This window comes from Mesoplodon bidens (assembly GCF_964165515.1).
Source record: "Mesoplodon bidens genome assembly, chromosome: 11".
NCBI lineage: Eukaryota > Metazoa > Chordata > Mammalia > Artiodactyla > Ziphiidae > Mesoplodon > Mesoplodon bidens.
In genome coordinates, this window is record NC_138167.1 from 22,038,137 (window position 1) to 22,065,224 (window position 27,088).

At 39.0% G+C, this 27,088-nt stretch overlaps 1 protein-coding gene across 1 annotated transcript in view; it reads left to right on the forward strand.

Annotated features, from left to right (window-relative positions):
* Positions 1–4,887: 4,887 nt before the first annotated feature.
* The window catches only part of SMCO2 (single-pass membrane protein with coiled-coil domains 2), a gene marked incomplete at both ends in the record, with an annotated part of 29,533 nt that continues 7,332 nt past the window's right edge, over positions 4,888–27,088 (forward strand). Inside the window, 8 exon segments of the mRNA XM_081250209.1 lie at positions 4,888–5,004; positions 8,754–8,842; positions 10,700–10,814; positions 17,011–17,145; positions 18,023–18,140; positions 18,143–18,170; positions 23,432–23,522; positions 26,613–26,669. Coding sequence (XP_081106335.1) covers positions 4,888–5,004; positions 8,754–8,842; positions 10,700–10,814; positions 17,011–17,145; positions 18,023–18,140; positions 18,143–18,170; positions 23,432–23,522; positions 26,613–26,669 — 750 coding nt within the window.

Consider the following 27,088-nt stretch of genomic DNA (forward strand, 5'->3'; position numbering starts at 1 on the left):
CAATGATCCCCTTTTTCTCATTTTATGTCAATTGCATTGTTAAAAATGTTTGAGGGAAGATTTTTGTGTGCAGGAGAGACTAATGGCATCTCTGTCCTGCAAAAGGAAGTAAAATGAGTTTCACAAGGCTTGTCTTGGAAAACCCACCCCAGTGCCCCCAAACCACTGTTTCCTCTTCTACCAGCTTGCTTAGAAGCCATACATTCCTTTCTTAAACCTTGCCGTGTGTTCCTACAGCATGACTTTCATGTCATGCCCTTTCATGGGAATACGAATTCCCCATTGCTGGTGGCCTTGTCTACCTTCCTGCCTTTCTTCCTTTCTCTTCTCTTCTCTTTTGAAATCTGTACTGTACAGAAAAATCACAAAAATGTCCACCACTCCAAAATAGCCTCTTTTAACCTTTGGGTGAACATCCTTCAAATTATCTACGTAAAGTAAAAATATAGATATGGCTATAAATACATATTGACATAAATGCCTTTTGCCATTGCCTTCTTTTCTATTTAATAGGTTAAAACGCCAATTAAATCATAATTGAATAAAATACAATGAAATGTGTCAGTAAAACTCCTCATCAAGTCCTTTTTTTTTTTTTTTTTTTTGCGGTATGCGGGCCTCTCACTGCTGTAGCCTCTCCCGTTGCGGAGCACAGGCTCCAGACGTGCAGGCTCAGCAGCCATGGCTCACGGGCCCAGCCGCTCCACGGCTTGTGGGATCTTCCCGGACCGGGGCATGAACCCGTGTCCCCTGCATCGGCAGGCGGACTCCCAACCACTGCGCCACCAGGGAAGCTCATCAAGTCCTATTTAAGTTTGAACTTTTATGTTGGCATTTAAGACAGTTCCCATTCCCTGGAAGGTTTTCTTCCCTATTCTTCATTTATCTGAATAATATTAAAGTCATACTCACTGTGTGAAATTCTTTAAAAGTATTAGAACAGCTGTCCTACCCCCATGTAGGCATCCATCCAATAATCCCTTATTGCCACGATCCTGTAGCAATCCTATATTTGCCACTCAACATATACTGACTGTTGTTGTTATTCATCTTCTTCTAAACTGAAGTAAAGACTGTCTTGCACATCCTTTTATCCCTTGCCTTCTTTAGCACATTGTCCTAGATTCAATAACCAGCTGATGAATATTTGATAAGAGGGGTGAGGATACTGTTACCACCACATAAGGGAACTTCACACAGATATTGATTCCTAAACCTCTGTGGAGGTGCAGGCACTACTTTCCCTAATCTTTCTCTCTCTACGAGCTCCCTAGCAATTTCTATATCGTTCCAATTCTGACATCACTCTTGTTTAGGGTCTAATGGAGAGTTTGGGCTTCCAAGATCTTTCCTTAACATCAGGCAAAACACAGTTTTCCTCCCTCTCCTTCTTATGCCCTTTCTCTCTTTGAACTCAATATCCTTAAAAACAGTGACTTTATCATTTTATTAAAGGGTTGGAAGCCAGGGGCTTCCCAGATGCAGAATGAGTAATGTCTCCTTATCCCAAGCAATGTTCTCCTTGTGTGATCAAGACCTTCACATGAGATTTTACGTATTCTATTCCTTCAGGCCGTCACTTCTCTTTTTTAGTGCCCACTGTGCTCCACGGACTGTACCAGGTGCTTTATACACAGCACTTCACTTCCTACTTACAATAAGCCTTCAAGGTCGATGTTCCTCCATTTTGTTGATGAAAAAAGGGAAGCTCAGAGACATGAAGTAGCTTGCAGAGATCTCTCTGTCCTGGCAAAGTTTTTTTTGTTTGTTTTTTTGTTTTGTTTTTTGCGGTACACGGGCCTCTCACTGTTGTGGCCTCTCCCGTTGCGAAGCACAGGCTCCGGATGCGCAGGCTCAGCGGCCATGGCTCACGGGCCCAGCTGCTCCGCGGCATGTGGGATCTTCCCGGACCGGGGCACAAACCCGTGTCCCCTGAATCGGCAGGCAGACTCTCAACCACTGCGCCACCAGGGAAGCCCCCTGGCAAAGTTTTAAAAGAGGCACATTCAAAGCAGATTCGATGAACTAACTACTGGCTTCACAACAATGTTAGTAAATGAAAATATTGCAGAACCCTCCAAGGAAAGGTGCTCATTAAAAGTTCCTATTCCTTTGGGAACATACCTAAACACATAATCACTCATCTCTAGCTTTTAGTCCTGAAATCTCTGGGCCCTCAGTGAGGTCTTTTGCCGACATATACAGGGCTTAGGGTTTTCACAGGAATCCAACATCCTTCTTGATACTAAGGCCACCTCTCAGGACTCGCTGGGCTGGGGGTGGCCTGGTGACAAGCAGTGAGGACAAGCTGGGACCAAAACTTGCTGGGTGGGACAGATGCTGGGGTTAGACCTCGCTGACGCCTGGGAGAAAGCCTATTTCTGAGCACCTAGCGATTATGACAGTGGACAAGAAGAAGTCGTTCAAGGAAACTGCCAAGGTCAAGAATTCCAAGATGCAACAGCAGGGATGCCCTATGACTGTGGTCGCTGCTGTTTAGGAGAGCATCCTGTGTGTCTGAAACTTTACTTACAGTATCTATGATCTTAAAAAAGGGTTTCCCAAAGTGTGGTCCATGAGACACAGTGCTTTGCACTCAGAAGCAGCTCTGGTGGAGTCAAATGAGTGTGAGAAACAAAGTGTACTATTTTCACCCCACCAAAAAAATTAGGTCATTGAAGCCTCTAAAAATAGAAAAATATGCAACAAACAGACAAACTAACAAAAACCTTGCAAACAAGAAGCCATACTGAAAGCATTTAGCATAAGAATATGTAATGAGCAACATACAGTCTCTGAAATGTTGAGACAATTTTTGTTAAAAGGAAAGAGACACAAAAGATGGTAGCTCAAATATACAGGATAAAGGATATTTTCCTACAAGAGGGGAAATAGGACCTGGTTTGCACACGGAGGCAAAGGGATAGGATAGAGGCAGAACTTGAAGATGCGAGAAGATGTAAGAAGATGTCTGTTTCCTCAAAGAAATTGTGAGCTTCTTCGTGGGATGCCTGAAGTGGAGCTCAAAAAGAGTTTTTGAAATTGCAAGGGAATTGATCCTGATGGAATAGGATCCCGCCCTCCCCTCAAACAAACAAGGGTCTTCCAGGGAGCCTGAGGAAGGAGAGTGAAAAGAACTTTCTCGGAGCTTAGAAGGGCCGTGGGAGAGGATGAGGGAAACACGGTGTGCTCTGAATGGAGAAGCGCTACACGGAGGAGCTGTCTGGTGGTGGAGAGAAGATTCACATCAGGTGGCCTCCATCAGCGCAGTAATGCGGGGGCCGGGTCACTGCTGGTGGAGGGAGCTGGCAGCGTTTGGGAGCGAGCCTGGCAGTGGGAAAGGAACGGAGCGAGACAGGAAACAGCTGCTGGGGCCCACGTGTTTGGGAAGCAACAAGAGATGCATAAAGTTTTGCTGAGTAACACTGAGAAGAATAGTCGTGTACAGGGGCGCTTAAGGACATGGTCCCTGGAGCCAGATTGAGCAGGTTTGGGTTTGAATCTCAGAACCCCCCCTGTTTGGAAGGTGGTAAGGATTAAATTAGGTCATAGATGTAACACTTAGAAGAGTGCCTGGTACATTAGTAAACATTCATAAGTGTTAGATATTATTGTTGTTATTAAATTGTGGTGGAACCGCTCTAAGAATCTTGTGATTTTTCCTAAAGAAACATGAGGTCACCTGGGCCAACAAAAGCTAGGAGCCTAGTCCTGATATGGGACAGGTACCCAAGGCTGAAGCTTAGCCTGGCAGGCACTCGGAGGGGGGCGGGGGGGCAACGTGAGGGAGTCTGGGTTCCCAGCCAGGAAGAGAGCATAGGGAAGCCCAGGAGGGAGGTGAGACATCTCAGATTGAGCTTCTGTCTGAGGAAATGCTCAGGGTGATGACAAGACCTAATTTGTTGCCATAAAAATCATGGCCACCATATGTGCATTTATCCCATTCCTTTGACAAAATTTTGCTGAGCACCTATTATGTGCCAGCCACTCTTCTAGTGCTGGGGGTACAGCAGTCAACACATCACACAAACACCCCTGTCTTCATGGAGCCCACATTCTAGCAGGAGCACTAGCAATCGTCCAGCTCGAACATAAACTCCTTCCTTAAACGATTACCTTCACCTTCTCGACACACCAATTAAGCAGGTATTATCAAACCCATTTTTCAGACAAAAAATTAAATTTTGCCGCAAATCAAATAACTAATAAATGTCAAAACCAGGTTTCCAACACTGATCTAACTCTAATGTTTATACATATGAAAAAACGTTCTGTATTTCATCTCCGTGCTGCTGAATAATTTTGGTAGGTGAAGGGGAAAGCCTTAACAGTTGAGGGACTGAGAATCGGTAAAGTCAGAATGTTAGGCCCCTTGCATAGGTGCTAAGTTCCTGGAGAATGAGGGGAGAAGATGAGGTACGGAGGGAAATGTGAACTTACCACTGAAGTCCTGGAAGAATGAGAGTGGGCTGTGAAGGCGGTAGGCAAAGGCGAATAGGTGACCGAGCCATAAAGTAGGAGCAGCCCTGGTTTGCAACATGATCAACTGCTTCCTCATTCCTGCTGAGGTGGGGAAGGAGTAGGTGAAGTCCTGTCCTCCCTCGTAGAAGGTCTCAGATGCTTTGTTCAGGCAAGGAGATGAAAGGGCAGGCATGGGAGACGCCGAGGTTGGAAGAGCCTCCCAGAGCCTCCTGTCAGAGGCCAGTAGATGATGGACAGAGGGTTGGGGCGGGGGAAGGATTTTGTTTCCAGAAAGTTGGCAAGAGAAGCAAGGAAGCTGGGAGACAGGCTGGAGATGCAGGTAAAAGAAAAGCAGGAGAGCACTGCATACCTGGAACCTTGTGAGGGGGGTGGTGGAAGGGTCACGTGTGCCACATCCCAAGTAGAATGTCAGAGAGGGCAAGTCCAACTGCAAACTCACCTGCCGAAGTGTGCACCCTCGTCAATGGCCTCCTGTCTGCCTTTGGCGCTGGGGAAAGGCGGACCTGGCTACACCAGAATTTTCCAGACTGTTTCTAGTCTGCCCCACTGAACTTAGAGGTATTTGTGATCACCAAATTGGGAGGAGCAAGGATATCACCAGGTATATCCAATTTCACAGCCATACCTGCTCATGATAACCTTGCCCGGGGCCAGGGTAACACCAAATCCCTGATTCTTGGAACCATGCTTTAAATTTTCTGATATCTCAAATTGTCCAGCTAACAGGTACTGAAGAAAGTTATCTGGGTGGTCTGGCCTAGAGGAAATGCTCACAAAATGTAAGTTAGAGATTTCATCGGTTGTTTTTTAAAACAGTTGATCTGTTCCTTTTGACTAACGCTTCACCAAATTTGCAATTTTAAAGGTTTTGATGAGGCGCAGGTGGAAGGAGGAGAGATCCATTCAGTTGTACGAAACAGTCCTAGAGGCCCATAGTGTAAACCTATAGGAATGAAGAGATGGGATGTAGGAAGGGGAAGACAGATTCCAGCTGACGAGCCCTAGAGTGCAGGCACTTCCAAACTTTAATATGACTAGGAATCACCTGGGATCTTGCGAAAATGCAGAGGCTGATTCAGTGAGTCTAGGGTGGAACCTGAGATTCTGTATGTTTAGCAAAAGCTCCCAGTTTATACTGATGATCTACAGACCGTACTTTGAATAGCAAGGATCCACACTACATAACTAGTCAAAAGTTAGCTTCAAAAGAGGGCGCTTTTTTTTTTTTTTTTTGCGGTACGCGGGCCTCTCACTGCTCTGGCCCCTCCCGCCGCAGAGCACAGGCTCTGGACGCGCAGGCTCAGCGGCCGTGGCTCACGGACCCAGCCGCTCCGCGGCATGTGGGATCTTCCCAGACCGGGGCACGAACCCGTGTTCCTTGCATCGGCAGGCGGACTCCCAACCACTGCGCCACCAGCGAAGCCCAGATGGCTTATTTTGAGGTAAGAAGGCTGCTAACCAATCCATTAAAACATATTGGGCATCAAATTTATGTTTAATAGTAGGATGACTGCAAAACTTGTAGCCAGAGGTTTGCAGGCTGAAATCCTGTTTCTACCAGTTTCTAGCAATAAAACTTTGGGCAGATCATGGATCATCTCTGAGTGTCAGTTTCTGCATCTAAAAAAATCAAGGTAATAAGATCTGCCTTGGTTGACTGACTCTACAGGGTGGATGTGAGGATCAAAGAAACAACTTAGTGAAAGTGCTTCTTAAACTGAAGGTGCTGCACGTGTGTAAGCATATTATTATTATTTGTAATATTTGAAGCCAAAGAAACCTTACAATAGCTCCCATTCCCACTGTTATAAATAGATAGATACCATTGCCCAGCTTTTGCTCTGTGTTAAACCCCATTCTACAGATGAGGAATGTAAGACCTAGAACCTTAAGATTAGGCCCAGCTGCTTAGTGTTGATGCTGTGATACAAACTCAGCCTGACTCTCCAAAATCCAAGCTCTTATTCAATGTATTCAGTTGATTCATTGTAGCAAACACCCATAGAAAAAGCATCATAGAAAAAAGTGATGGTCTAGAACAGGGGTTGGCAACTTTTTTTTTTTTTCTGTAAAGGGCAAGATAGTAAATATTTTAAGCTCTGCATGCCAAATTTAGGTCTGTCTTGCAACCATTCCATTCTGTCATTGCAGCCCCAAAGCAGTAACAGACAATACATGAAGGAATGGGTATGGCTGTGTTCCAATAAAATGTGGTTTACGGAAACAGATGGCAGGATGAATTTGGCCTGTGGACTATAGTTTGCCGATCCCTGGTCTAGAAAATTCTGAGTTGTCCAATATGGTAGCCATTTGCCACAGGTGGCTATTTAAATTTAAATGTATTTCAATTAAATTAAAAATTCAATTCCTTGGTTGCATTAGCCACATCTCAAGTGCTCAGTAGACACAGGTGGCTGGTGCTACTGAAATGAACAGTGTAGAAAACATTTCCATCATCACAGAAAGTTTTATTGGAGAGCCTTCATCTAGATCATCTTTAGGATGGGGGAGAAATTCCTTATGAGTAACTGTGAGGATATGGAAGTTCTGGGTCCTGGTTTTGCTATATGACTCTAAGTACATCATGCGAACTCCCAGAGCCTTGGTCAACGTGCACAGAAAATGGGGCTAATACCTTCCCCACTGTGTTGTCGTGGGAACTGAACAAGGACATATGTGAGAAACACTTTGTAATTTATTAGGAGCCGCACAAACATAAGCCATCATTAGGACTCTCTTATTTGAAATGTGAGGAAATGTATGGAGGCAGAATTTGTGTAGCTACCTGAATTGAGAAGAATAGATTTTCCTTTTATTTTTTTATTTTTTTTATTTTTTTTTCTTTTTGCGGTATGTGGGCCTCTCACTGCTGTGGCCTCTCCCGTTGCGGAGCACAGGCTCCGGACGCGCAGGCCCAGCGGCCATGGCTCACGGGCCCAGCCGCTCCGCGGCATATGGGATCCTCCCAGACCGGGGCACGAACCCGTATCCCCTGCATCGGCAGGCGGACTCTCAACCACTGCGCCACCAGGGAGGCCCAGATTTTCCTTTTAAATCACCCAATGGAAGCCATTAGGATGTCAAAGAGTTACCAAAATAAGGAAACCTTATTATTTGTACAGGATTCTAATTTTTGGACAGGAAAGAGACTAGGTAGATCTCAGTGGTCATTGTCTTTCAGAGCTTGGAATTGTGTTAGTAATGCTTCAGGATACAGACAGACTGTCCGGATGGGAGCTGTGATGAGATCGGGCAGGTCACAGTGTCCTTCCTGAAAGAGATCAAAGGTTTATTCTTCTTTGTTGTGCTCAAGGTTCTGGCCTTTTCCTGCTGCTTCAACTTTAGAGGGGTCCCCTTTGAACAACATCCACTGTGGATCCCCACACAGGTCAAAGAAAAGCTCAATTTTGCCACAGAGTGATAGGCCAGGCCCTTGGTTGCCCAGATAATTCCAGTATCTCTGTGGTTCCCAGTGCCTCTCCTTCCCTCTGTTTCTAATCACAGCCAAGCATCCATAATCACTCTTCTAGGACCATCCCTGCTAATCACTTCCGTTCCTGTCAGTCTACCGTCCCCTCTGTCCCTCAGGGATTCTGTCCCACAGGGTCCTGGGGACCAGACCACCCTCCAGTGACAATTTACTATAGTTACTCAGTTGAGTGCACAAAGGAAAAGGTTTCTTTCTGTTTAAGGCTGGGTACCACCCTCTGATCTCTGCTAGTTGCTACAAGTTACATTTCGCATGGACCCTGTATTATGGCTTTTCATATGAGCTTCCTAGAACCTGTCTCACCCTTTTCTACCTTCTTTCCTATTTCCTTTTACTATTATTTTTCTCACTACAGTGCTTAAATACTCTTAACAATTCAATTCTCTGCTCTGCAGCTAACACTTGCCTATCAGGCTGAAATGAAGGTGCCTCTTCTCACACACAGCTGCCAGTAATATATATTGGTTGAACCTTTAGGAAAGCAATTTGGGAATATTTTTCTAAATCCTTAAAAATCAATATATCATATTACCAGGAGTTCCACTTCTAGGGAAGTATTCTAAGTAAGTAATACACTGAATGCGCTGAAATGCACTGAAAATTCCTAAACAAATATATTCATTAATATATTGTTTACAGCAGTGAAAAATTAGAAATAATTGTCAATGATAGGAAAAGAGTAAAACAAACATCAATTTACAAATAGAAAGAAATATACCATTGCCCCTGCAGTGTTGAAGAAATGGTTCTCACAAAGCTAAGTGTCAAGATGCTTCTGCAGATGAAGCCAATTGGGAAGGAGCAAGAATTGACAGAGAAAAACAATGGCTTTCTCCAAAACATCGATGCAGCTGAAGGCTCAATGCAGAAGTAAGTCAGGGCTGAGCTCCCAGGGGCAGTTTCTGTGGTCCTGTCTGGAGACTTCCTCAGTCTGGTAGGACCGGATGATGAGATTTCCAAGTTCAGGGTTGGGGTTGACATTCTTCTCTATAATGCTTCTAATTTTGATCTCACGAGTATCTAGTGTGGTAGGTCCTGTGAGATAGTAAAGGGATCTATGGTCATAAACTAGGCAGACATCAGTTGAATAGGAATGGTCAAGATGCTAGTCTCAATTTGTGAAAAAACGTTGATTGTTTTGTGCCTTCATCATCTTCACCTGCTAAAGATATAAACCATTTAATATGGTTTCTAGAGTAGAGGAAGCACACATTCATATAAATATTTGTTAAATATTTATGCATTTGTTAATACATGATAAAAATGTATACTAATACAAACCAATGGTTAACAACCTTTTTAAATTGGAAGAACTTTTCTAAAGAAAAAGATTTTCCAGAACCCCTCATATGTCAAAAAAGCTACTATGATATCAAGGATGTTTTTAAATCCATTTATAATTTATTAATAACAGTAGCATATACATTTAGAAACATTCAGCAGTATTTATTGAATCTATAGAAATGTATATACGTTCCAGGACCACGCCCTATCAGGGTAGGTATAGAATGCCCCCCAACTCAGGGTTCAAGACCCACAGATAGGAAACCACTGCCTTAGGCCTCCATCACAAGTATATTGCAATTCATTTAAAAGTATACTTGAGTGTGTGAGTGTGTGTGTGCACATCTATACACATATATACAGCCCAGCAAAATAATAGTAGTCCAGTAGGGAATGGACAAGGGATTATCATAGCAAAGGAAGTACAAATGAGTTTTATACGTACAGGCAAAGATGCTCAACCTTACTGATAAAAAGAGATTAAAACTACAATGAGATACCAGTTTAAACATACCAGATTGGCGAAGATCAAAAACTCTCTAACACATGGTTTTAGAAAAGGAGTTGGAAAACAGGCACTCTCATCATTTTTGCTGAAAGTGTAAATGGATCTAACCTCTTCAAAGCATAATTTGGTAAAATCTATCAAAAATTTAAAATATATGTATCTATTGACCCAGCAATTCTATTTTTAGGGTTATCCAATGGGTACTCTTGTACATATACACATAGATATGTAGGGATATTCACTGCAGCATTGTTCGCAGTAGCAATTGATTAGAAACAGTGTACATAAACATTAATAAAGAACTGATTAGCAAATTATGATATAGCCTCATGATGGAATACCATATAACAATTTTTAAAAAGAGGCAGCTCTATAGGTACTAATATGAAATGGACTCCAAGGTAATATCCTCTCATTTGTATTTAAAAAAGCATGTATATATTTATATAAGCATAGCTGCTTATTTATGCATAGAATCTCTGTGGAAGAATAAAAAAGAAACTAGTAAACGTTGGGAGGAGGGCGTCTTGGGTCTAGAAATCATGATGGTAGCACAGACTTACTCCTTTCCTTTGAACCATATGACACTTTTTTAACTCTACTTTTTGAAGAAGGATATTTATTTATTATTTGTTTATTTTACACACACATTTGCATATACACACAAAGAGCTGCAATGGCTTCAGAATTCAGAATCTCACTTTGAATCATTTATTGATTCAGTCAACAAATATTTATCCAGCCTCTCTATTCCTATCTCGTGTAATGCACTACACTAGACATTATTCATACAGAATGAAATCAGTACAAGAGTAGCAGGTGCTCTTTGGGGCTGGAAAGATCCAGTGTTCTCCCTCTAGAGAAGTTTAGGGAAGGCCTAAACTATAGACCAAAGACATAATAACAGTATCTTTTTCAGTTGTGTGACTTAACAGTTTGCTAAGGGAATTTACCAAAATGCATCGCATCTTGGACAGATCAGATGATGAGGACATTTTCTCTGAAAACTCTCAAACTGACTTCCTTCATGATTTGGAGACTAAAAAATGGGTAAGGGACAGACTTAAATGTCACAGTGGGTGAAGAGAGGAGCTTCATATTTCATATCTCAAAGCAGCAAGGATATTATCACAAGGTTTCCTCATAATAAGTGTGAGATGTTCAGGGCTTAAAATCAAGATGGAGGCATTCTCTCCTCTGAAGGCTGCTGTTATTACACAAGGGACTTACTAGTATTCCCATACAAAGAATTGTGCATTACCTTATTTTTGTCCTTGGGATTTGTGAAATAACTGTGACATTTTTTACCTCAGAGCAAATTACTGTAAGTAGAATTGTCCCCTGGATTGCAGATTGTCTTCCAATAGATGCATTAGAGAGATCCATTTACTCATTTTTAATTGAAATATGGCTGATTTAGAATATTATATTAATTTCAGATGTACAGTATACTGATTTAGTATTTTTACAGATTATACTGCATTAAAAGTTATTATAAGATATTGGCTATAATTCCCTGTGCTATACAATATATCCTTGTTGCTTATCTATTTTATATATAGTTGTTTGTATCTCTTAATCCCTTACCCCTAATTTGTACCTCCCCCTTTTAGTTAATCACTAGTTTGTTTTCTACACCTGTGAGTCTCTTTTTGCTTTGTTATATACATTTGTTTGTATTGTTTATTAAGTTCCACATGTGATATCATACAGTATTTGCCTTTCTCTCTCTGGCTTATTTCACTAAACATAATATTCTAGATAGATCCATTCATGTTGCTTTAGATGGCAGAATTTCATTCTTTTTACAGCTGAGTAGTACTCCATTGTGTGTGTGTGTGTGTGTGTGTGTGTGTATATATATATATATATATATATAACATCTTCTTTATCCATTCATGCTGATGGACACTTAGGTTGCTTCCATATCTTCGCTATTATAAATAGTGCTGCTATGAATATTGAGGTGAATGTATCTCTTTGAATTAGTGTTTTCATTTTTTCTGGATATATACTCAGGAGTGGAATTGCTGGATTGTATGATAGTTCTATTTTTAGTTTTTTGAGGAACCTCCATGCTGTTTTTCATAGTGGCTGCATTAATTTACATTCTCACCAACTATGTACAAGGGTTCCCTTTTCTCCATATCCTCACCAACATTTGTTATTTGTAGACTTTTTGATAATAGCCATTCTGACAGTTGTGAGGTGATATCTCATTGTTGTTTTGATTTGCATTTCTCTAATAATTTAACAATGTTGAGTATCTTCTCATGTTCCTGTTGGCCATCTGTATGTCTTCTTTGGAAAAATGTCTATTCAAGTCTTATGCCCATTTTTGGATTGGGTAGTTTGTTTTGATATTGAGTTGCTTATATATTTTGGATATTAATCCTTTATCGATCATATCATTTGCATATATTTTCTTCCGTTCCATAGGTTGTCTGTTTGTTTTGTTGATGATTTCCTTTGCTGTGCAAAAACTTTTAAGCTTAATTAGGTCCCATGTGTTTATTTTTGCTTTTATTTCTTCTGCCTTAGGAGACAGGTCCAAAAAAAATATTGCTACAATTTATGTCAAAGAGTGTTCTGCCTATGTTCTCTTCTAGAAATTTTATCATTTCCATTCTTACATTTAGGTTTTTAAACTATTTTGAATTTATTTTTGTATATGGTGTGAGGGAATGTTCTAATCTCACTGCTTTACATGTAGCTGTCCAATTTTCCCAGCACCACTTGCTGAAGAGACTGTTTTTTCTCCATTGTATATTCTTGCCTCCTTTGTCATAGATTAATTGACCATAGATGTGTGGGTTTATTTCTGGGCTCTCTATTCTGTTCCATTGATCTATATGTCTGTTTTTGTGCCAGTACCATGCTGTTTTGATTACTGTAGCTTTGTAGTACAGTCTGAAATCTCAGAGGGTGACACTTCCAGCTTTGTTCTTTTTTTCTCGGGATTGCTCTGGCAATTCAGGTTCTTTTGTGGTTCCATATAAATTTTAGGATTATTTGTTTTAGTTATGTGGAAAATGTCCTGGGTATTTTAAATAATAGAGATTGCATTAAATCTGTAGATTGCTTTGAGTAGTATGGCCATTTTAATAATATTAATTCTTCCAGTCCAAGAGCATGGGATATCTTTCCATTTCCTTATATCATCTTCAATTTCTTTCATTAATTTTTTTATAGTGTTCAGAGTATAGGTCTTTCACCTTCTTAGTTAAGTTTATTCCTAGGTGTTTTATTTTCTTGATACAGTTTTAAATGGGATTTATTTTACTTTCACAAAAAATATGGAACATTTCACGAATTTGAATGTCACCCTTGTGCAGGGACCATGCTAATCCTTATATTGTTCCAATTTTAGTATATGTGCTGCTGAAGTGAGCACCCATTTACTCTTAATTCAGTCTGAACCTCTCTCAGTCTGAAATTCAGTCACTCAGCTGACATGGAATGGAGAAATTTGGACAAAATGCCTGAGATTGTCCTGGAGAGGGTTTATGCTTTCATTTAGTTGAAAACAAATGCATGGCCAAGACCGCTTTTATTATTGATGAGCAGATCTCTCCATAGATTCCCCAGGCTATTGGCTATAGAGGAAGGTGGTTTCAACCAGTCAGAAAAACATACAGAAATGATGGAGTGTGTATTTCCTAATCCTAGGCTTATCCAGCCCCCTATGGAAGCTCAGGATTCATCTCTTTGTCTACTTCTCTTCTGAATACATTTTGGATTCGAGGATGGCTAACTCTACAATCCATAGAAGGAAAGGTCCTCAAAGAATATCCCAAACTGGACTTTCCCTTCAAGGACTCTGCAGTAGGGAAAAAAAGAAACAAAAGAAATAGAAGGGGATAGAAGGTGTGAAGGAATGGAGTTAGACGTGTGGAGTATAGATAATAATAAGACAAAAAGTGGAAAGAGACACACAGACAGATACTTGTTATCAGAAAAAAAAAGAATAATAGGAACTGAATTAGAAGAGTAGTCTTAGGATGGGAAAAGAAAATAGGGAAATTGAGGTGATCATAGGGATGATCTTAGGGAACACATGAATTGAAGGTATAACTCTATAAATAGTGTCATCTGATTCTTTGCAGGGGCCTTGTCCCTGGACTCCAGGTAAGGGCTGCTACCATTAGACTTACTTTTCCAGGACAACTTCCCTGTACTTGTGGTTCAGTGAACCCTGCTGAATCCTGTTAGTCAGTGAATGGGGATATCATCACTTGTTGGCCTAGGACAGAATAAGTCTAATTAGATAATAAAATTATTCACTCTGGAAGAGTTTATCAAATAGTCCACACTCTCAGGGTATAAGGCATTGTTATAGACTATTTCTTACAAACTTCAAATCAGGGCATAATGGTTTAACAAAATATTTTTTTAAATTTATGATTGTATTTCTTTATGTCTGTTTATGTGGAAAATTCTACAATTACATAAAAATAAATCATAGGCAATCACATAATTAACAAATAATTATTTAAAAATTTGGCTATCTGCTAACAAAAGGACAAATATATGACTTCTTGAGGAAGAAACCTTATTCTCTTATTCTCTGAAAACAAACCAGGAGGTTTGTCTATACTTTGCATAATCTTATCTTCATCTTTTATAAGAGAAAGATTTAAAGGACAGGTTCAGAAAATGGACAAAGAATTAAGAGGAGTAAAGAAAAAATTGTTGGTTTAATTAACAAAATAGGCTTTTTAGCCAGACTGCCAAAGCTGCCACGTCTAACCATCAAAGCCCCCTAAAATACTTAGAAATCAATATTTTGCTCTGGTTTCACATTGCTAATCCCTGGCACTGCCACATACAGTGTCGATTTTGGATGCCAGGTCAGTGAACAGACTTTCCTCTTTCCTGCTTTTGTTTGCATCTCTCACAAGCAGAATGTATTTGCCTGTTTCTGAAGCCTATTTATTCTAAAAGCGCTTACTGAGGATCCCCTACGTGCTCGGATACATATATATAAAATCCTTTCCCCTCAGTGAGCTCACGTGCTAGGAGGGACTCAGACAAGAGCATGGCTGTGTAAGATCCACCCTAGAAGTAGCAGATGAGTTATGAAGTACACTGGAGGGAGGGCTGTACAGGGAGAAGACTGGGGATGTGACAACTGAGGTCTGAAGGATGAGCTGGAGGGAAGAAAAGCGTTTCAGAAAGAAGGAGCAGCACATGCAAAGATAATGAAGCCAAAGAGAAACTGTGTTGTGAGAGAGGAAGGGTGCAGGAAAAGGCATGAGAGGCAAGCAGGCAGACAGGACACAGAGGTAGGGATAGAACAGGATGCAGACGGGAAGCCAGGACATCAACAGGAGTCAAGAACTGATGAGGACTCAAAGTAGGGCCCTGTCTGGGATGCCATGAGCAGTGTTGCTGGGGGGATGGGAAAAAAGTACACCGATTTAAATGACAGGTATTATTAGTGGATATGCACAAAGTGGATATAACATAGGTAATGAAGAGGGAAAAGAATGTCTCCCGTGGCAATTCAAGAACTTCTTTCAGGTTTCTGGCAGAGGCATCTGGATGGATAGGGAGACCATTTGCAAGGGTGGGGAACCCGAACAAGGTAGAGGGGAAATATGATGAGTTCCATTTTTTACTTTCTGAGTTTGTGGTGCCTAGGAAACATCCAAATGGAGACATGTGAGCTCTTCAAAGAGCTGCATGTAAATGGAAAATAATGCCCTTAGACCGTGTATTTTGTGCAAGCACACGTTTGGTCTATTATTTAAAAAACACACACATTTCTTTATGTAATCAGTCCTGCAGATTTTAAAAACTCTTTTTGTTTCTACTTCCTGCCTTTTGACTCTTTTGCAGTATATTAACCATTACCATGAAATGACTGATAAAGATAAGAAATATCACCATCAATTATTGGACATAGGACTCTAGAGATGATCTGGCCCAATTTTCTTACTACAGGCCAGGAAGCTGAGCTTTACAATGGTTAAGTAACTTGTTCAACATCCACAGCAGTAGAACAAGACTTACACCTCTGGTCCTCTGATTCCCAATGTGGTGTCTTTCTCTACATCACAGTGTTTCTGCTGCTTTTGAATATCCTGGTCAAAGATTTGGTGGAAAGAAATTGAAATTGTGGATGCTTTTTATTCATGAAGAGGTAGATAAGAGATAGTGGAGTCACATAATACTTGGAAAATCTAGCCTTGGTTTCCTCATCTGTAAATGTGATAATAAACCTACATCACTGGTGTGGTGACACTGCGTTGTGAGAGTGCCAGTGGTAGGGACTAGGTATTCTTTAATCTGAACTCAAGTCCTAAATACAATTCCATGGTTTTGGAATCAGAAAACCTAGTTCAAGTTCTAGTCCATATACTTACCAGCCATGTCGATTGGTTTCCTGTGGCAGCTATAGAAAATTAGGCTTGGTGGTTTAAAACCACACACACAAAAAATGTATTCTCTCATAGTTCTGGAGGCCAGAATTCCAAAATCAAGGGGTCAGCGAGCCCACGCTCCTTCTGAAGGCTCTTGGGGAGAATTTTTCCTTGCCTCTTCCAGGTTTTGCTGGCTCCAGACATTCCTTAGTTTGTAGCTGCATAAACTCCAGTCTGCCTCCGTCTTCACAGGAGTTTCTCTGTGTCTTTTCCTCTTGTTTCGCATTAGGCCACTTGTCATTGGATTTAGGACCCACCCAGGTAATCCAAGATAATCTCATCTCAAGATTATTAATTAATTACCTCAGCAAAAACCCCTCCCTTTTTCTTTTTTTTTTTCCAACTAATGTCACATTGTCAGGGCCTAGTATTAGGACATGGACATATCATTTTGGGGTCATCACTTAACTCACTACACCATATGAACTTGACCAAATCACTAAATAGGAACGGCTAGGGGATTTCAGTACCTACCTTTATCCACCTCAGGGCTATCATGAGAATTAAAAGAAATGATGTACATGAAGGCAATTTGTAGATGTATGTGAATGTTATTCCTATTGACTTGGTCAGTGATTTACACAGATATTTCAATAAGAAACTGATCTGTTCTCTCTACTCTCCATGTCCCTGCCCCAGCCTTCCTCTGTCACAGAGCAGGAGGGCATGTCACCCTATCTTACAGATGCATCAGAAGACTCCAGCCTCAGAGGGGACTATGTGCTTAGCCCCAGAGAAGGGGGCATGGATACCATAGAGGGGCCACCACCTCTTATGATAACCCTTTTGTTCTGCTTTGCTTTCTTCATGATCTTTATCAGGATATGTTGGAGCTGGAGGCTGGGCATGACCAGGGCCTGCAGAGTGAACAAGATGAGCAAGAAAGAAATCACGTTCAACAAGAAGATCCCCAGGCATCCACATCTTTGCAGTTTTCAAAGGAGAACATCCCTGAATAGTAAGCCCTGGAGCGTGCAATAAGGAACATTTAATAATGTTTTGTGGAGGGGAAAATGAAATTTAGCAGAGATCTTAGGGACAGCCTGGAAAATTTAAAATCCATACATGTCTTGAGCCATAAAGCACTCATGTGCACAAGTAACTACCTACATGTTCCAGCAAGAATGCAGAAGAAAGACAATTCTAGGGATATAGGAAAAGCCGTGGAGTTCTCTTTACACGCTTTTCTTCGGAGCCTGGGATTAACACATATCTTATCACTCTCAGATAATTTTCTAGAGATGAAAATTATTATAATTACTATTAAAAATGTACAGTTAGGGCTTCCCTGGTGGCGCACTGGTTGAGAGTCTGCCTGCCGATGCAGGGGACACGGGTTCGTGCCCCGTCCGGGAAGATCCCACATGCCGCGGAGGGGCTGGGCCCGTGAGCCATGGCCGCTGAGCCTGCACGTTTGGAGCCTGTGCTCCGCAATGGGAGAGACCACAACAGTGAGAGGCCCGCGTACCGCAGAAAAAAAAAATGTGCTGTTAAATCCTTATGGACCCTTTCCCTATTGTATAACTTCTTCTCCTTTACCAAGATGCAACCACCATCCTGAAATATTTAACATTCATTCCATGCAGGGAAATTAAAAATATATCTATATTTTTTACTGAATGTAAAACATGCTTTATTTTCTCCAGCCTTATGAAGATCTGTTAAAATGGATATTAAATAAATGTCCAAACTCCTTCTTGAAGCCTAAGTGCCTACCTGGCCAATTTTGGTGATAGAAAATGGATAAGCAGACCAATTTGCCATCCAGAGAAAGAGGGTTTCAGGCTTTCCCATTTTCTACCTTAAAACTGATTGTAATACTATTTCTGTAGGGGTCAGGAGAACATGTTCTTCCAGCTAAACCACTGGAATACACAGATGGGTCCACAAGTGAAAGAACTTGGAGCTGATCACATAGGCTGGATGGAAAAAATTAAAAATATTATACAAAAATAAACCTAACAGAAAACACAGTGAAGAGGTAATTGTAGGGTGTCAGGGTTGGTCAGAAAATAATGGAAAGTTTCATAGCTTCAGAAACTTAAGAAATTCTGGGTTTAAGGTGGTAAAGTCTTTAGGATAATAAGTTATCTGCATCTTTGCTCTCTCTTCTCTCAAGGGAAGGACTTCCCTCAGAGGCTCTCTCCTTGAAGCCACATTAATAGTTATCAAAAGGATGTATTGAAGTTCCCAATGATCCTTGAGTTTTATCCAGTATTGTCTAAAGGGATCCAACAAGTATGGCATGAAAAAACTATTAAAGTTTATTTGTTAATGCATATCTGAATTTAAGTGGAAAGTTTCAAGATGAAACAGAAGTGATGAAGTTGTTATTTGTCCCATCACTGGTATAAAGAGAGTGGGCTTTGGAGTCAGAGGGACCCAGGTTTGAATCCTGACATTGACATTTCTTGGATAGGTTAATCAACCTTTTTTAAGCCTTGACTTTCCTCTTCTATAAAAAGGGAATAATGACAGCCACCTCATTGGTTTACTGTGGGTATTAAATAAAATACCATATGTAAAGCATTTAATACAGAGCCTGGTACATAATAAACAATTAATAAATGGAGGCTATATTTAGAAATAAATTCCTCTGGCCTTCTGAACCTTCCTGCCACATTCGAAACTCTTTCCTAATGCAGGGCTACTCTTCTAGATGTTTCTTTCCCTTTCAGTTAAATATCTTCTTTACATTCAGTTAAACATCACCATACCTTACAGCTAAACATCTCTTTACATCAGCCTTATCCTGACTATCCTATTCAAAATGGCCTTTTGTTTTCTTCCAGAGCATGAATAATATTTGGATTTTAAAAGATTCTGAGTTTTTATTAATTCAAATTCTGCACATTAAAATTTCTTTCCATTTTTGAAACTAGTGTAAAATTCACATACAGTAAAATTATATCTTTTATTCCATTATATAAATATACCACAGTTTATCCATTCACTAATTGAGACACATTTTGATTTTTTTAGCAATCATGAATAGAGACACTGTAAACATTCACATGTAGTTTTTTTGTGTGAACACACATTTTTATTTTCCTTGGGTAAATAATCAGAAGTTGGAATGCTGGGTCCTATAATAAGTGTACTTCTTTTGTTGTTTTTTGGTTTTGTTTGTTTGTCTGTTTTGGCTGCACCGGCTCTCAGTTGCGCACTCGGGATATTTTGGTTGCGGTGTGCAGCCTTCTAAGCTGCGGCATGTGAACTCTTAGTTGCAGCATGCATGTGTGATCTAGTTCCCCAACTAGGGATCGAAGCCAGGCCCCCTGCATTGGGAGAGCGGAGTCTTACCCACTGGATCACCAGGGAAGTCCCAATAGGTGAATGTTTATACTTGTATAAAACTGACAAACTGTTTGAAAATGACTATGATATTTTGCATGATGTCTGCTTTCTTGCTGTTTTCCCCTGCAGTGGGGAGAGAGAGTTCTAGTCTTCCTCTTCTTATAAGGATATTAATCCCATTATGGGGGCTCCACCCTCATGACTATATCTAAACCTCCCTCCCTCCCTAAGATCCCACCTCCCAGTACCATCCCATTGGGCCACTGGGGTTTCAAAATATAAATTTTGAGGAGGCACAAACATGCAGTCCATACCAGGTAGAGATCAAAGTTCCTTTCTTTTTTTTTTCCCAAGATCCCTTTCTTTTTTCTTTTTTTTTTGGCATATGCATATCCAGTTGTTACAGCAACATTTATTGAAAAGAGTTTTACTTTTCCTAAGGAATTACCTTATATTATTGTTGAAAATCAGTGGGTCATATATGTGTGAATCTATTTCTGGATTCTTTATTCTGTTCCAATAATCTATATGTTTATACTTTCAGTAATACCACACTACCTTGATTATTGTAGCTTTATATTAAGTCTTGAAATTAGGTAGTGAGCATTATTCAATTTTGTTCTATTTTTTTTCTAAGTCAAATACTAACTTTTATTATCTGATAACATTTTTCTTTTCCTTTTCTTTTTTGAAAAATTAAAAACATTTTTATTTTATATTCGAGTATAGTTGATTAACAATGTTGTATTAGTTTTAGGTGTACAGCAAAGTGATTCAGTTATACATACACATGTATCTATTCTTTTTCAAATTCTTTTCCCATTTAAGTTATTACAGAATATTGAGCAGAGTTCCCTGTGCTATATAGTAGGTCCTCGATTTTTGTTCTAATTTTTCAAAATTGTTTTGGCTATTCTTTTTTTTCTGCTTTTCCATGTAGATTTTACAATCAGCCTGTCAATTTTGCTGTGATTTTGGTTGGAACTACCATTAATCTATAGATAAATTTGGGAAGAATTAACAGTTTAGCAATATCAACTCTTCTGATTCATGAACACAGTATTTCCGTCTATTTAGGTCTTCTTTGATTCCTTCCATCAGAGTTGTGTGGTGTTCGGTGTACAGATATTTCACATTTTGTTAGATTTACACCTAAGTATTTCATGTTTTTGGTTTTATTATAAATCGTACTTAAAATTTTTCAATTTCTTATTGTTAATAGCTAGTATATAGAAATACAGTTGACTTTTGCATACTGACTTTGTGTTGTGACCTTGCTAAACTCATTTATTAGTTCCAGTAGTTTTTATAGGTTATTTGGGATTTTCCACATAGATAATTATGTCATCTGCAAATAGAGAGAGATTTCTATCTTCCTTTCCAATCTGTATTCTTTTTTACTTCTTTTTTTTGCCTGATGATCTTGACTAGAACTTCTAGTACGATGTTGAATAGGAGGGGTGACAGCATATAGCAGACCTACTTACTTTGTTCCCAATCTTACAGGAAAAGAATTAAGTGTGATATTATCTGGGTTTTTGTGTTTGTTTTTAAGGATGCCCTTTCTCAGATTGAGAAAGTTTCTTCTATTCCTAGTTTACTGAGTTGTTTTTAAAATCAGAAATGATATTGGATTTTTTCAATAGCTTTTGCTGCATCTGTGAATGATCATGGTTTTTGTTTGTTTATAAGTCTCTTGATATGGTGAATCATAGTGATTGATTTTTGAATGATGAACCAGCCTTGAATTCCCAGAATAAATCCTCCTTGGTCATAATATATTATCCTTTTTATATGTTCCTGGATTCAGCTTACTAAAATGGAACTTTTACATGTATGTTAATGAAAGGTATTGACCTGTGTCTTTCTTTCTTGTAATATCCTAGTGTTAGTATCAGAGTAATGCTTGCCTCGTAGAAAAAATTGGGATGTTTTCGCACATTTTCTATTTTCTGGATGAGTCTGTGTAAAACTGGCATAATTTCTTTCTTAAATGTTTGGTTGGATTCATCAGTGAAGCCATATTGCCTGGAGATCTTATTGTGGTAAGATGTTTAACTACAAATTTAATTTCTTTACTGATATATAGGGTTATAGTGCTACTCAGGCTATCTAGCTCTTGAGTATATTTTAGTGGTAGATTGTATCTGTCAAAGAATTTGCCCATTTCATCTAAATTGTCAAATGTATTGGCCTAAAAATATTAATAATATTCTCTTGTTATAATTTTTATTTTGAAATAATTATAGATTCACAGGAGTTTTCAAAGAAATATACAGGATAGTCCCATGCACCCTTTTCCCAGCCTTCCAAATGGTAACATCTTGCCTAACTCTAGTATGCCATCAAAACCAAGAAATTGATATTGGTATTTTCGACTGAGCTTATTCAGACTTCACTAGTTACAATTGCACTCATTTGTGTGTGTGTGTGTGTGTGCGCACGCATAGTTCTATGCAATTTTATCACAAGTGTAGCCTTGTATAACCACCACCACAATCAGGATTCTAACCTGTGTCATTGCACAAGATTCCTTTGTGTTACCCCTTCATAGTCACACTCGTTCTCTCCCACCCATCCCTAACCCCTGGCAAGACAAATCTGTTCTATGTGTTTATAATTATGTTATTTCATGAATGTTACATAAATCAAATCATGCAGTTATATATTTTTTTGAGACTGTTTTTTACAGTCAGCATAATTTCCCTGAGGTTCATCCAGATTGTCGCGTGTATCAACAGTTCCTTCCTTTCCATCACTGAGTACTATTCCATGGTATGGTTCATATATATATTCTGTCTAGTTTTTGGCTATTATGAATATAGCTATTTTGAACATTCATGTACAGCTTCCTGTGTGAAAGTAGGTCTTCATTTCTCTGGGATAATTGCCCAAGAGTGAAATTGCTGGGTTATATGGTAAGTTTGTTTTTAGCTTTGACAGAAACTGCCAAATTATTTTTCAGAGGGGCTATATCATTTTATGTTCCCACCACCAATGTATGAGTGATCCAATTTCTCCACACCCTTACTAACATTTAGTGTTATCACTATTTTTCACCTTAGCCATTCTGGTAAGTTTACAGTGATATCTCGTAGTTTAAATTTGCATTTCTCTAATAACTAATAGTGTCGGACATCATTTCATGTGTTTATTTGCCATCTATATATCTTCTTGGTAAAAGTCTGTGATGTCTTTTGTTCATTTTCTAATTGCAAGTTTGTTTGTTTGTTTTTTTTTGCAGTACGCGGGCCTCTCACTGTTGTGGCCTCTCCCGTTGCGGAGCACAGGCTCCGGACGCGCAGGCCCATGGCTCACGGGCCCAGCTGCTCCGCGGCATCTTCCCGGACCGGGGCACGAACCCGTGTCCCCTGCATCAGCAGGCAGACTCCCAATCACTGCGCCACCAGGGAAGCCCGCAAGGTTTTTTTTAATGTTGAGTTTTGAGAGATCTTCATATATTCTAGATATAAGACCTTTGCTGGATATATGACATGTAAATCCATTTAAGAGAGTCTTTGGCCAAGCAAAAGTTTTAAATTTTGATGAGGTCCAGTTTATCAATGTTCCCTCTTATAGGTGGCGCCCTTGGTTTCAAGACTAAGAACCCTTTGCATAGTCCTAGGTCCCAAAGATTTTCTGTGTTTTTTTTTTTCCTAGAAATTTAACTAAGCTTCCATTTTAGTTATTTTACATTTCTGCTCCTATATCCAGTTAGGACTACACTTCTGTACTATTATCTAGATTACTTAGAATGTTTTTTACTTTCTTGAATTGTATTTATGACTTCCCATTACAACACAATTACTACCCAAGGGTCCTCTTATATAGGAGTAGGATTTCATTTTTGAAAGGTCAAAAATGATCTTTCAAGATCAAAAAAGATGATCCATTGGGGATTTTTCTTAAGCCACAGGACTTAGTCCATCTCTTGGTCTGTTGCAGCTTATTAAGTGAGGTGATGTCCCTGGAGGACCAAATTGAAAAGCTGAAGTCACACCAGGACCTTGACTCTGATCAGGGGGCAAACATCGAGGTAAGCTGGAAGCCTGGAAAAAAATTGGGGAGGTTGTGGGGGCTTTACCACCTCTTCCCACCCCATTTATTGTTTAACAGGTTATAACAAGAATTAAAACCCATCTTCTGTCACAAGGAGGAGAGCTCTCTGGTGGTCAGTTCTGAGCCCATTTCACCTGGGTACCACCACTTCTATTCTCTAACAACACAAAAAGTCTAGATTTTTCTGTTCTACCTAGAAACTCGGTCAAATTTGGCAGGTTTGTATCTCAATGCCATTTAAGATAATGATGAGTTCCTTAAGGGAAAACTTCTCTTAATATTTGTATCCCAGCACCTAACAGTACAGAGAAAACATGCAGGAAATACATATTTGTGATGAACTGCATCCTTAGAATGTAAGAGATATATTTGTGTTTGTCTTTGATGCCTTCATGAAGAATTCTTGTGTTAGTTTTCACAGTCTCCAAAGTTTTCCTGTTATTTTGTGTCCTTGCATTTCTTAGAGACTCTTTTCTGAGAAAGGTTTAATTTTCCCTTTTTAAAAGAGTCATAGAATGTTAGAAAAGTAGTGACCAACTTTGGATAAGAATTAGACTTCAGAGCCCTGCCTGGTAGTTTTTCTTCTCTAATAAACTTCAGGCATTTGAAGAAAAGCCTATAAAAATGGAAGAAGTCTGTATCTAACTACCTCTTTTTATTGAAATTGCCAGCCTCTGCTTTAGTTCAAGCCAAATTTAAATTAAGTGGATTTCGAAAGAAGGAGAAAAATGCCTCTTTTATTGTTGGAAGGTAATATTTATTTAGACCCCTCTCATATTAAAAGCCATCTACAGATAAGCACAGATTTTTCACTGAGGGAAAAAAAACTACTTTTAACTAAGATTTAGTGCAACATTTTGACATAGCAACCTCATTTTGTGCTAGTTGAAAAGTCAAGACTTTCCCCACTATCTAGTGCTTTGGAAACTGCAAACTATGAAGAAAGGGAAGAGGACAAGGGGCAAGAAATATTCTGCTTTAAAAAATTTCCTCCAAAAGTCAGCGGTATTACAGGAATGTAGATTTCAGGAGGAGGAAGGAATAGGAAGGGATGGATATCAAAAGAATGAAGAGAGTAAGAAGAGCACAGAGACAAATGAAAGTGAGTTTAAAAAACAAACCAACCAGGCTTGGATAATATGAAAAGGGAAAAGAATCTGAAAAAGAATGGATATATGTATATGTATAACTGAATCACTTTGCTGTGCACCTGAAACTAACACAACATTGTAAACCAATTATACTCCAATATAAAATAAAAAATTAAATTAAAAAATATAAATAAACAAATAAAAACAGACATATTTTGCAAATGCAAAAAAATATGAAAAGGGAAGGCATCACAAATATGTACGGAGACTCTCTATCCTGGAAATATACAGCTTTGTATACACTCTAAAAAAACGGGCACAGACTTGAAAACTAGAAACAGCCCAAATATTCATCAACTGGTAAGTGGATAAACTGTGGTATATGCTACATGATGGAATGCTACTCAGCAACAAAAAGGAACGGATTTCTTAATCATCCAACAACATAAATGAACCTCAAATGCCTTATGCTAAGTGAAAGAAGCCAGACTTGGAAGATTAGACTCATGATTCCACTTCTGTACCACTCTGAAAAAGGTAAAACCATAGGAATAAAAAATAGATTAGTGGTCACTGGAGTCCAGTGGGGAAAGGGAGGAGGAGATTGACAGAGGGACACAAGGAAATTTGGGGTGTGATGGAAATATTCCACATCTTGTTGTAGTGGTGATTACATGCCAGTGACAGTATGCATATGTCAAAATTCATAGCACTGTGCACTTTTAAAAGGTGAGTTTTACTCTATGTATATTATACCTCAATAACTGTGACTTAAAAATTTTTTTTAACTGTTTTCATTTTTTTAAAAATATTTATTTATTTTTGCCTGTGTCAGGTCTTAGTTGCTGCATGCAGGCTCTCTAGTTGTGGTGTGCAGGCTTAGTTGCTCTGCGGCATATAGGATCTTAGTTCCTTGACCAGGGATCAAACCCGCATCCCCTGCATTGGAAGGCAGTTTCTTAACCACTGGACCACCAGGGAAGTCCCGACTTTAAAAAACTGACACAAGTTCTGTCCTAAGACTAAAGGCTGATGGGAAAGGCTGCATAAAAACAACTACAGTAATATAATAAGTAAGAAATTTTAAATATAATTGTTACAGAAGCAAAGTCAGTAAGAATGGCTCTAGGTTTACTCTGGTGGAGGGAAAAGTGAAGACTGTTAGAAATAAATATAGGAATGGCAAACAAAGAGTGCGAAAATTAAAGAAGAAGTAAGTTAATAATAATAATAAAGTAATATCACATGTATTGGCTCATTTATTTTTCATGAGTAAATGGAATGACTCAGAAAGGCATGAAAGAGAGAGGAGGGGAAGATTGGTGAAAGTATTTAAACACACACACACACACACACACATACACACACAGAGAAGCAAATTTAAGAGGTCTTTAAGCTGAGGAAAGGACTTTGAAGTGGCCTTTGGGTGTTGCCTGATATTGAGCCCCCAAGTCCACGAAGCTTTCTGAAAACTCCATATCAATATAACTTTCATCCTGAGACTGACTCCTATCTCAGTTATCTTTGGTACAGTTATCTTTGATAAGTATTGTGTCAAGATATTTACTATGTAAATAAGCTAGGGCACCATTTAAAACGTGATTAGTATCTCACAGCTGTTTTCTAAATAATTAAATCACATAACTCTGGGGCTGGTGATGAATGAACTTGTTTTTAAAAAAAAGAGTGTAGATTATACATCCTCTATAAGCAGTTTGAGGGTAAACATTCACAATAAGCACAATGTCTAGCTCAGTGGCCACTTACATAGGATGTGGCCAGTGATGTCTTGTTGATTTGATTTAATGTTGATTTTGGTTATCAGCACCCAGAACAGTATGCAAAAAAAGTAGCTTCTATTAAATCTCTAACTATTTGATCATGAATGAGCATTCTTCTAAAAATCGTCACTTGTTCTGTTTCAATTCCACACATCATTCATTACAACTTTTGTTCTATATCCTTTAGTTTTAAAGGAGAAGATCATGGAAATTAAAAAGCAATTAGGAGAAATGGAAAACAAATTTGTCCAGGTAATAAATTGTCTTTATAACTAAGGAAGAAAAACAATTCTTCAAAGAAATCTCAAATTTTAGTGAATGGAATCCAAAATTCAATGAAAGAGACTCAGAATTTTAGACCTAGATGGGAACTTACTATTATTTAGTCTACGTCCTTATTTTCAGAAGAGAAAAGCGTAACTCAAAAACATGAAGTGACTTGTTCATATTTCCACATGAAAAGAACCAGTCTTATCCTTGCTCCCCCATTAAAAAATAGTTTTTTCTTCTAGCAAAAGTAATGCATGCTTATTTTAATAATTAAAACATTATAATAGAACTAGTTCATATAAAAAAGAAAAATAATCCCACTCCCTCAAAAATAAAGTGAACATTTTAGTATATTTATATTCTTCTAAATTTTTCTATAATATTATCATATTATTATTTTA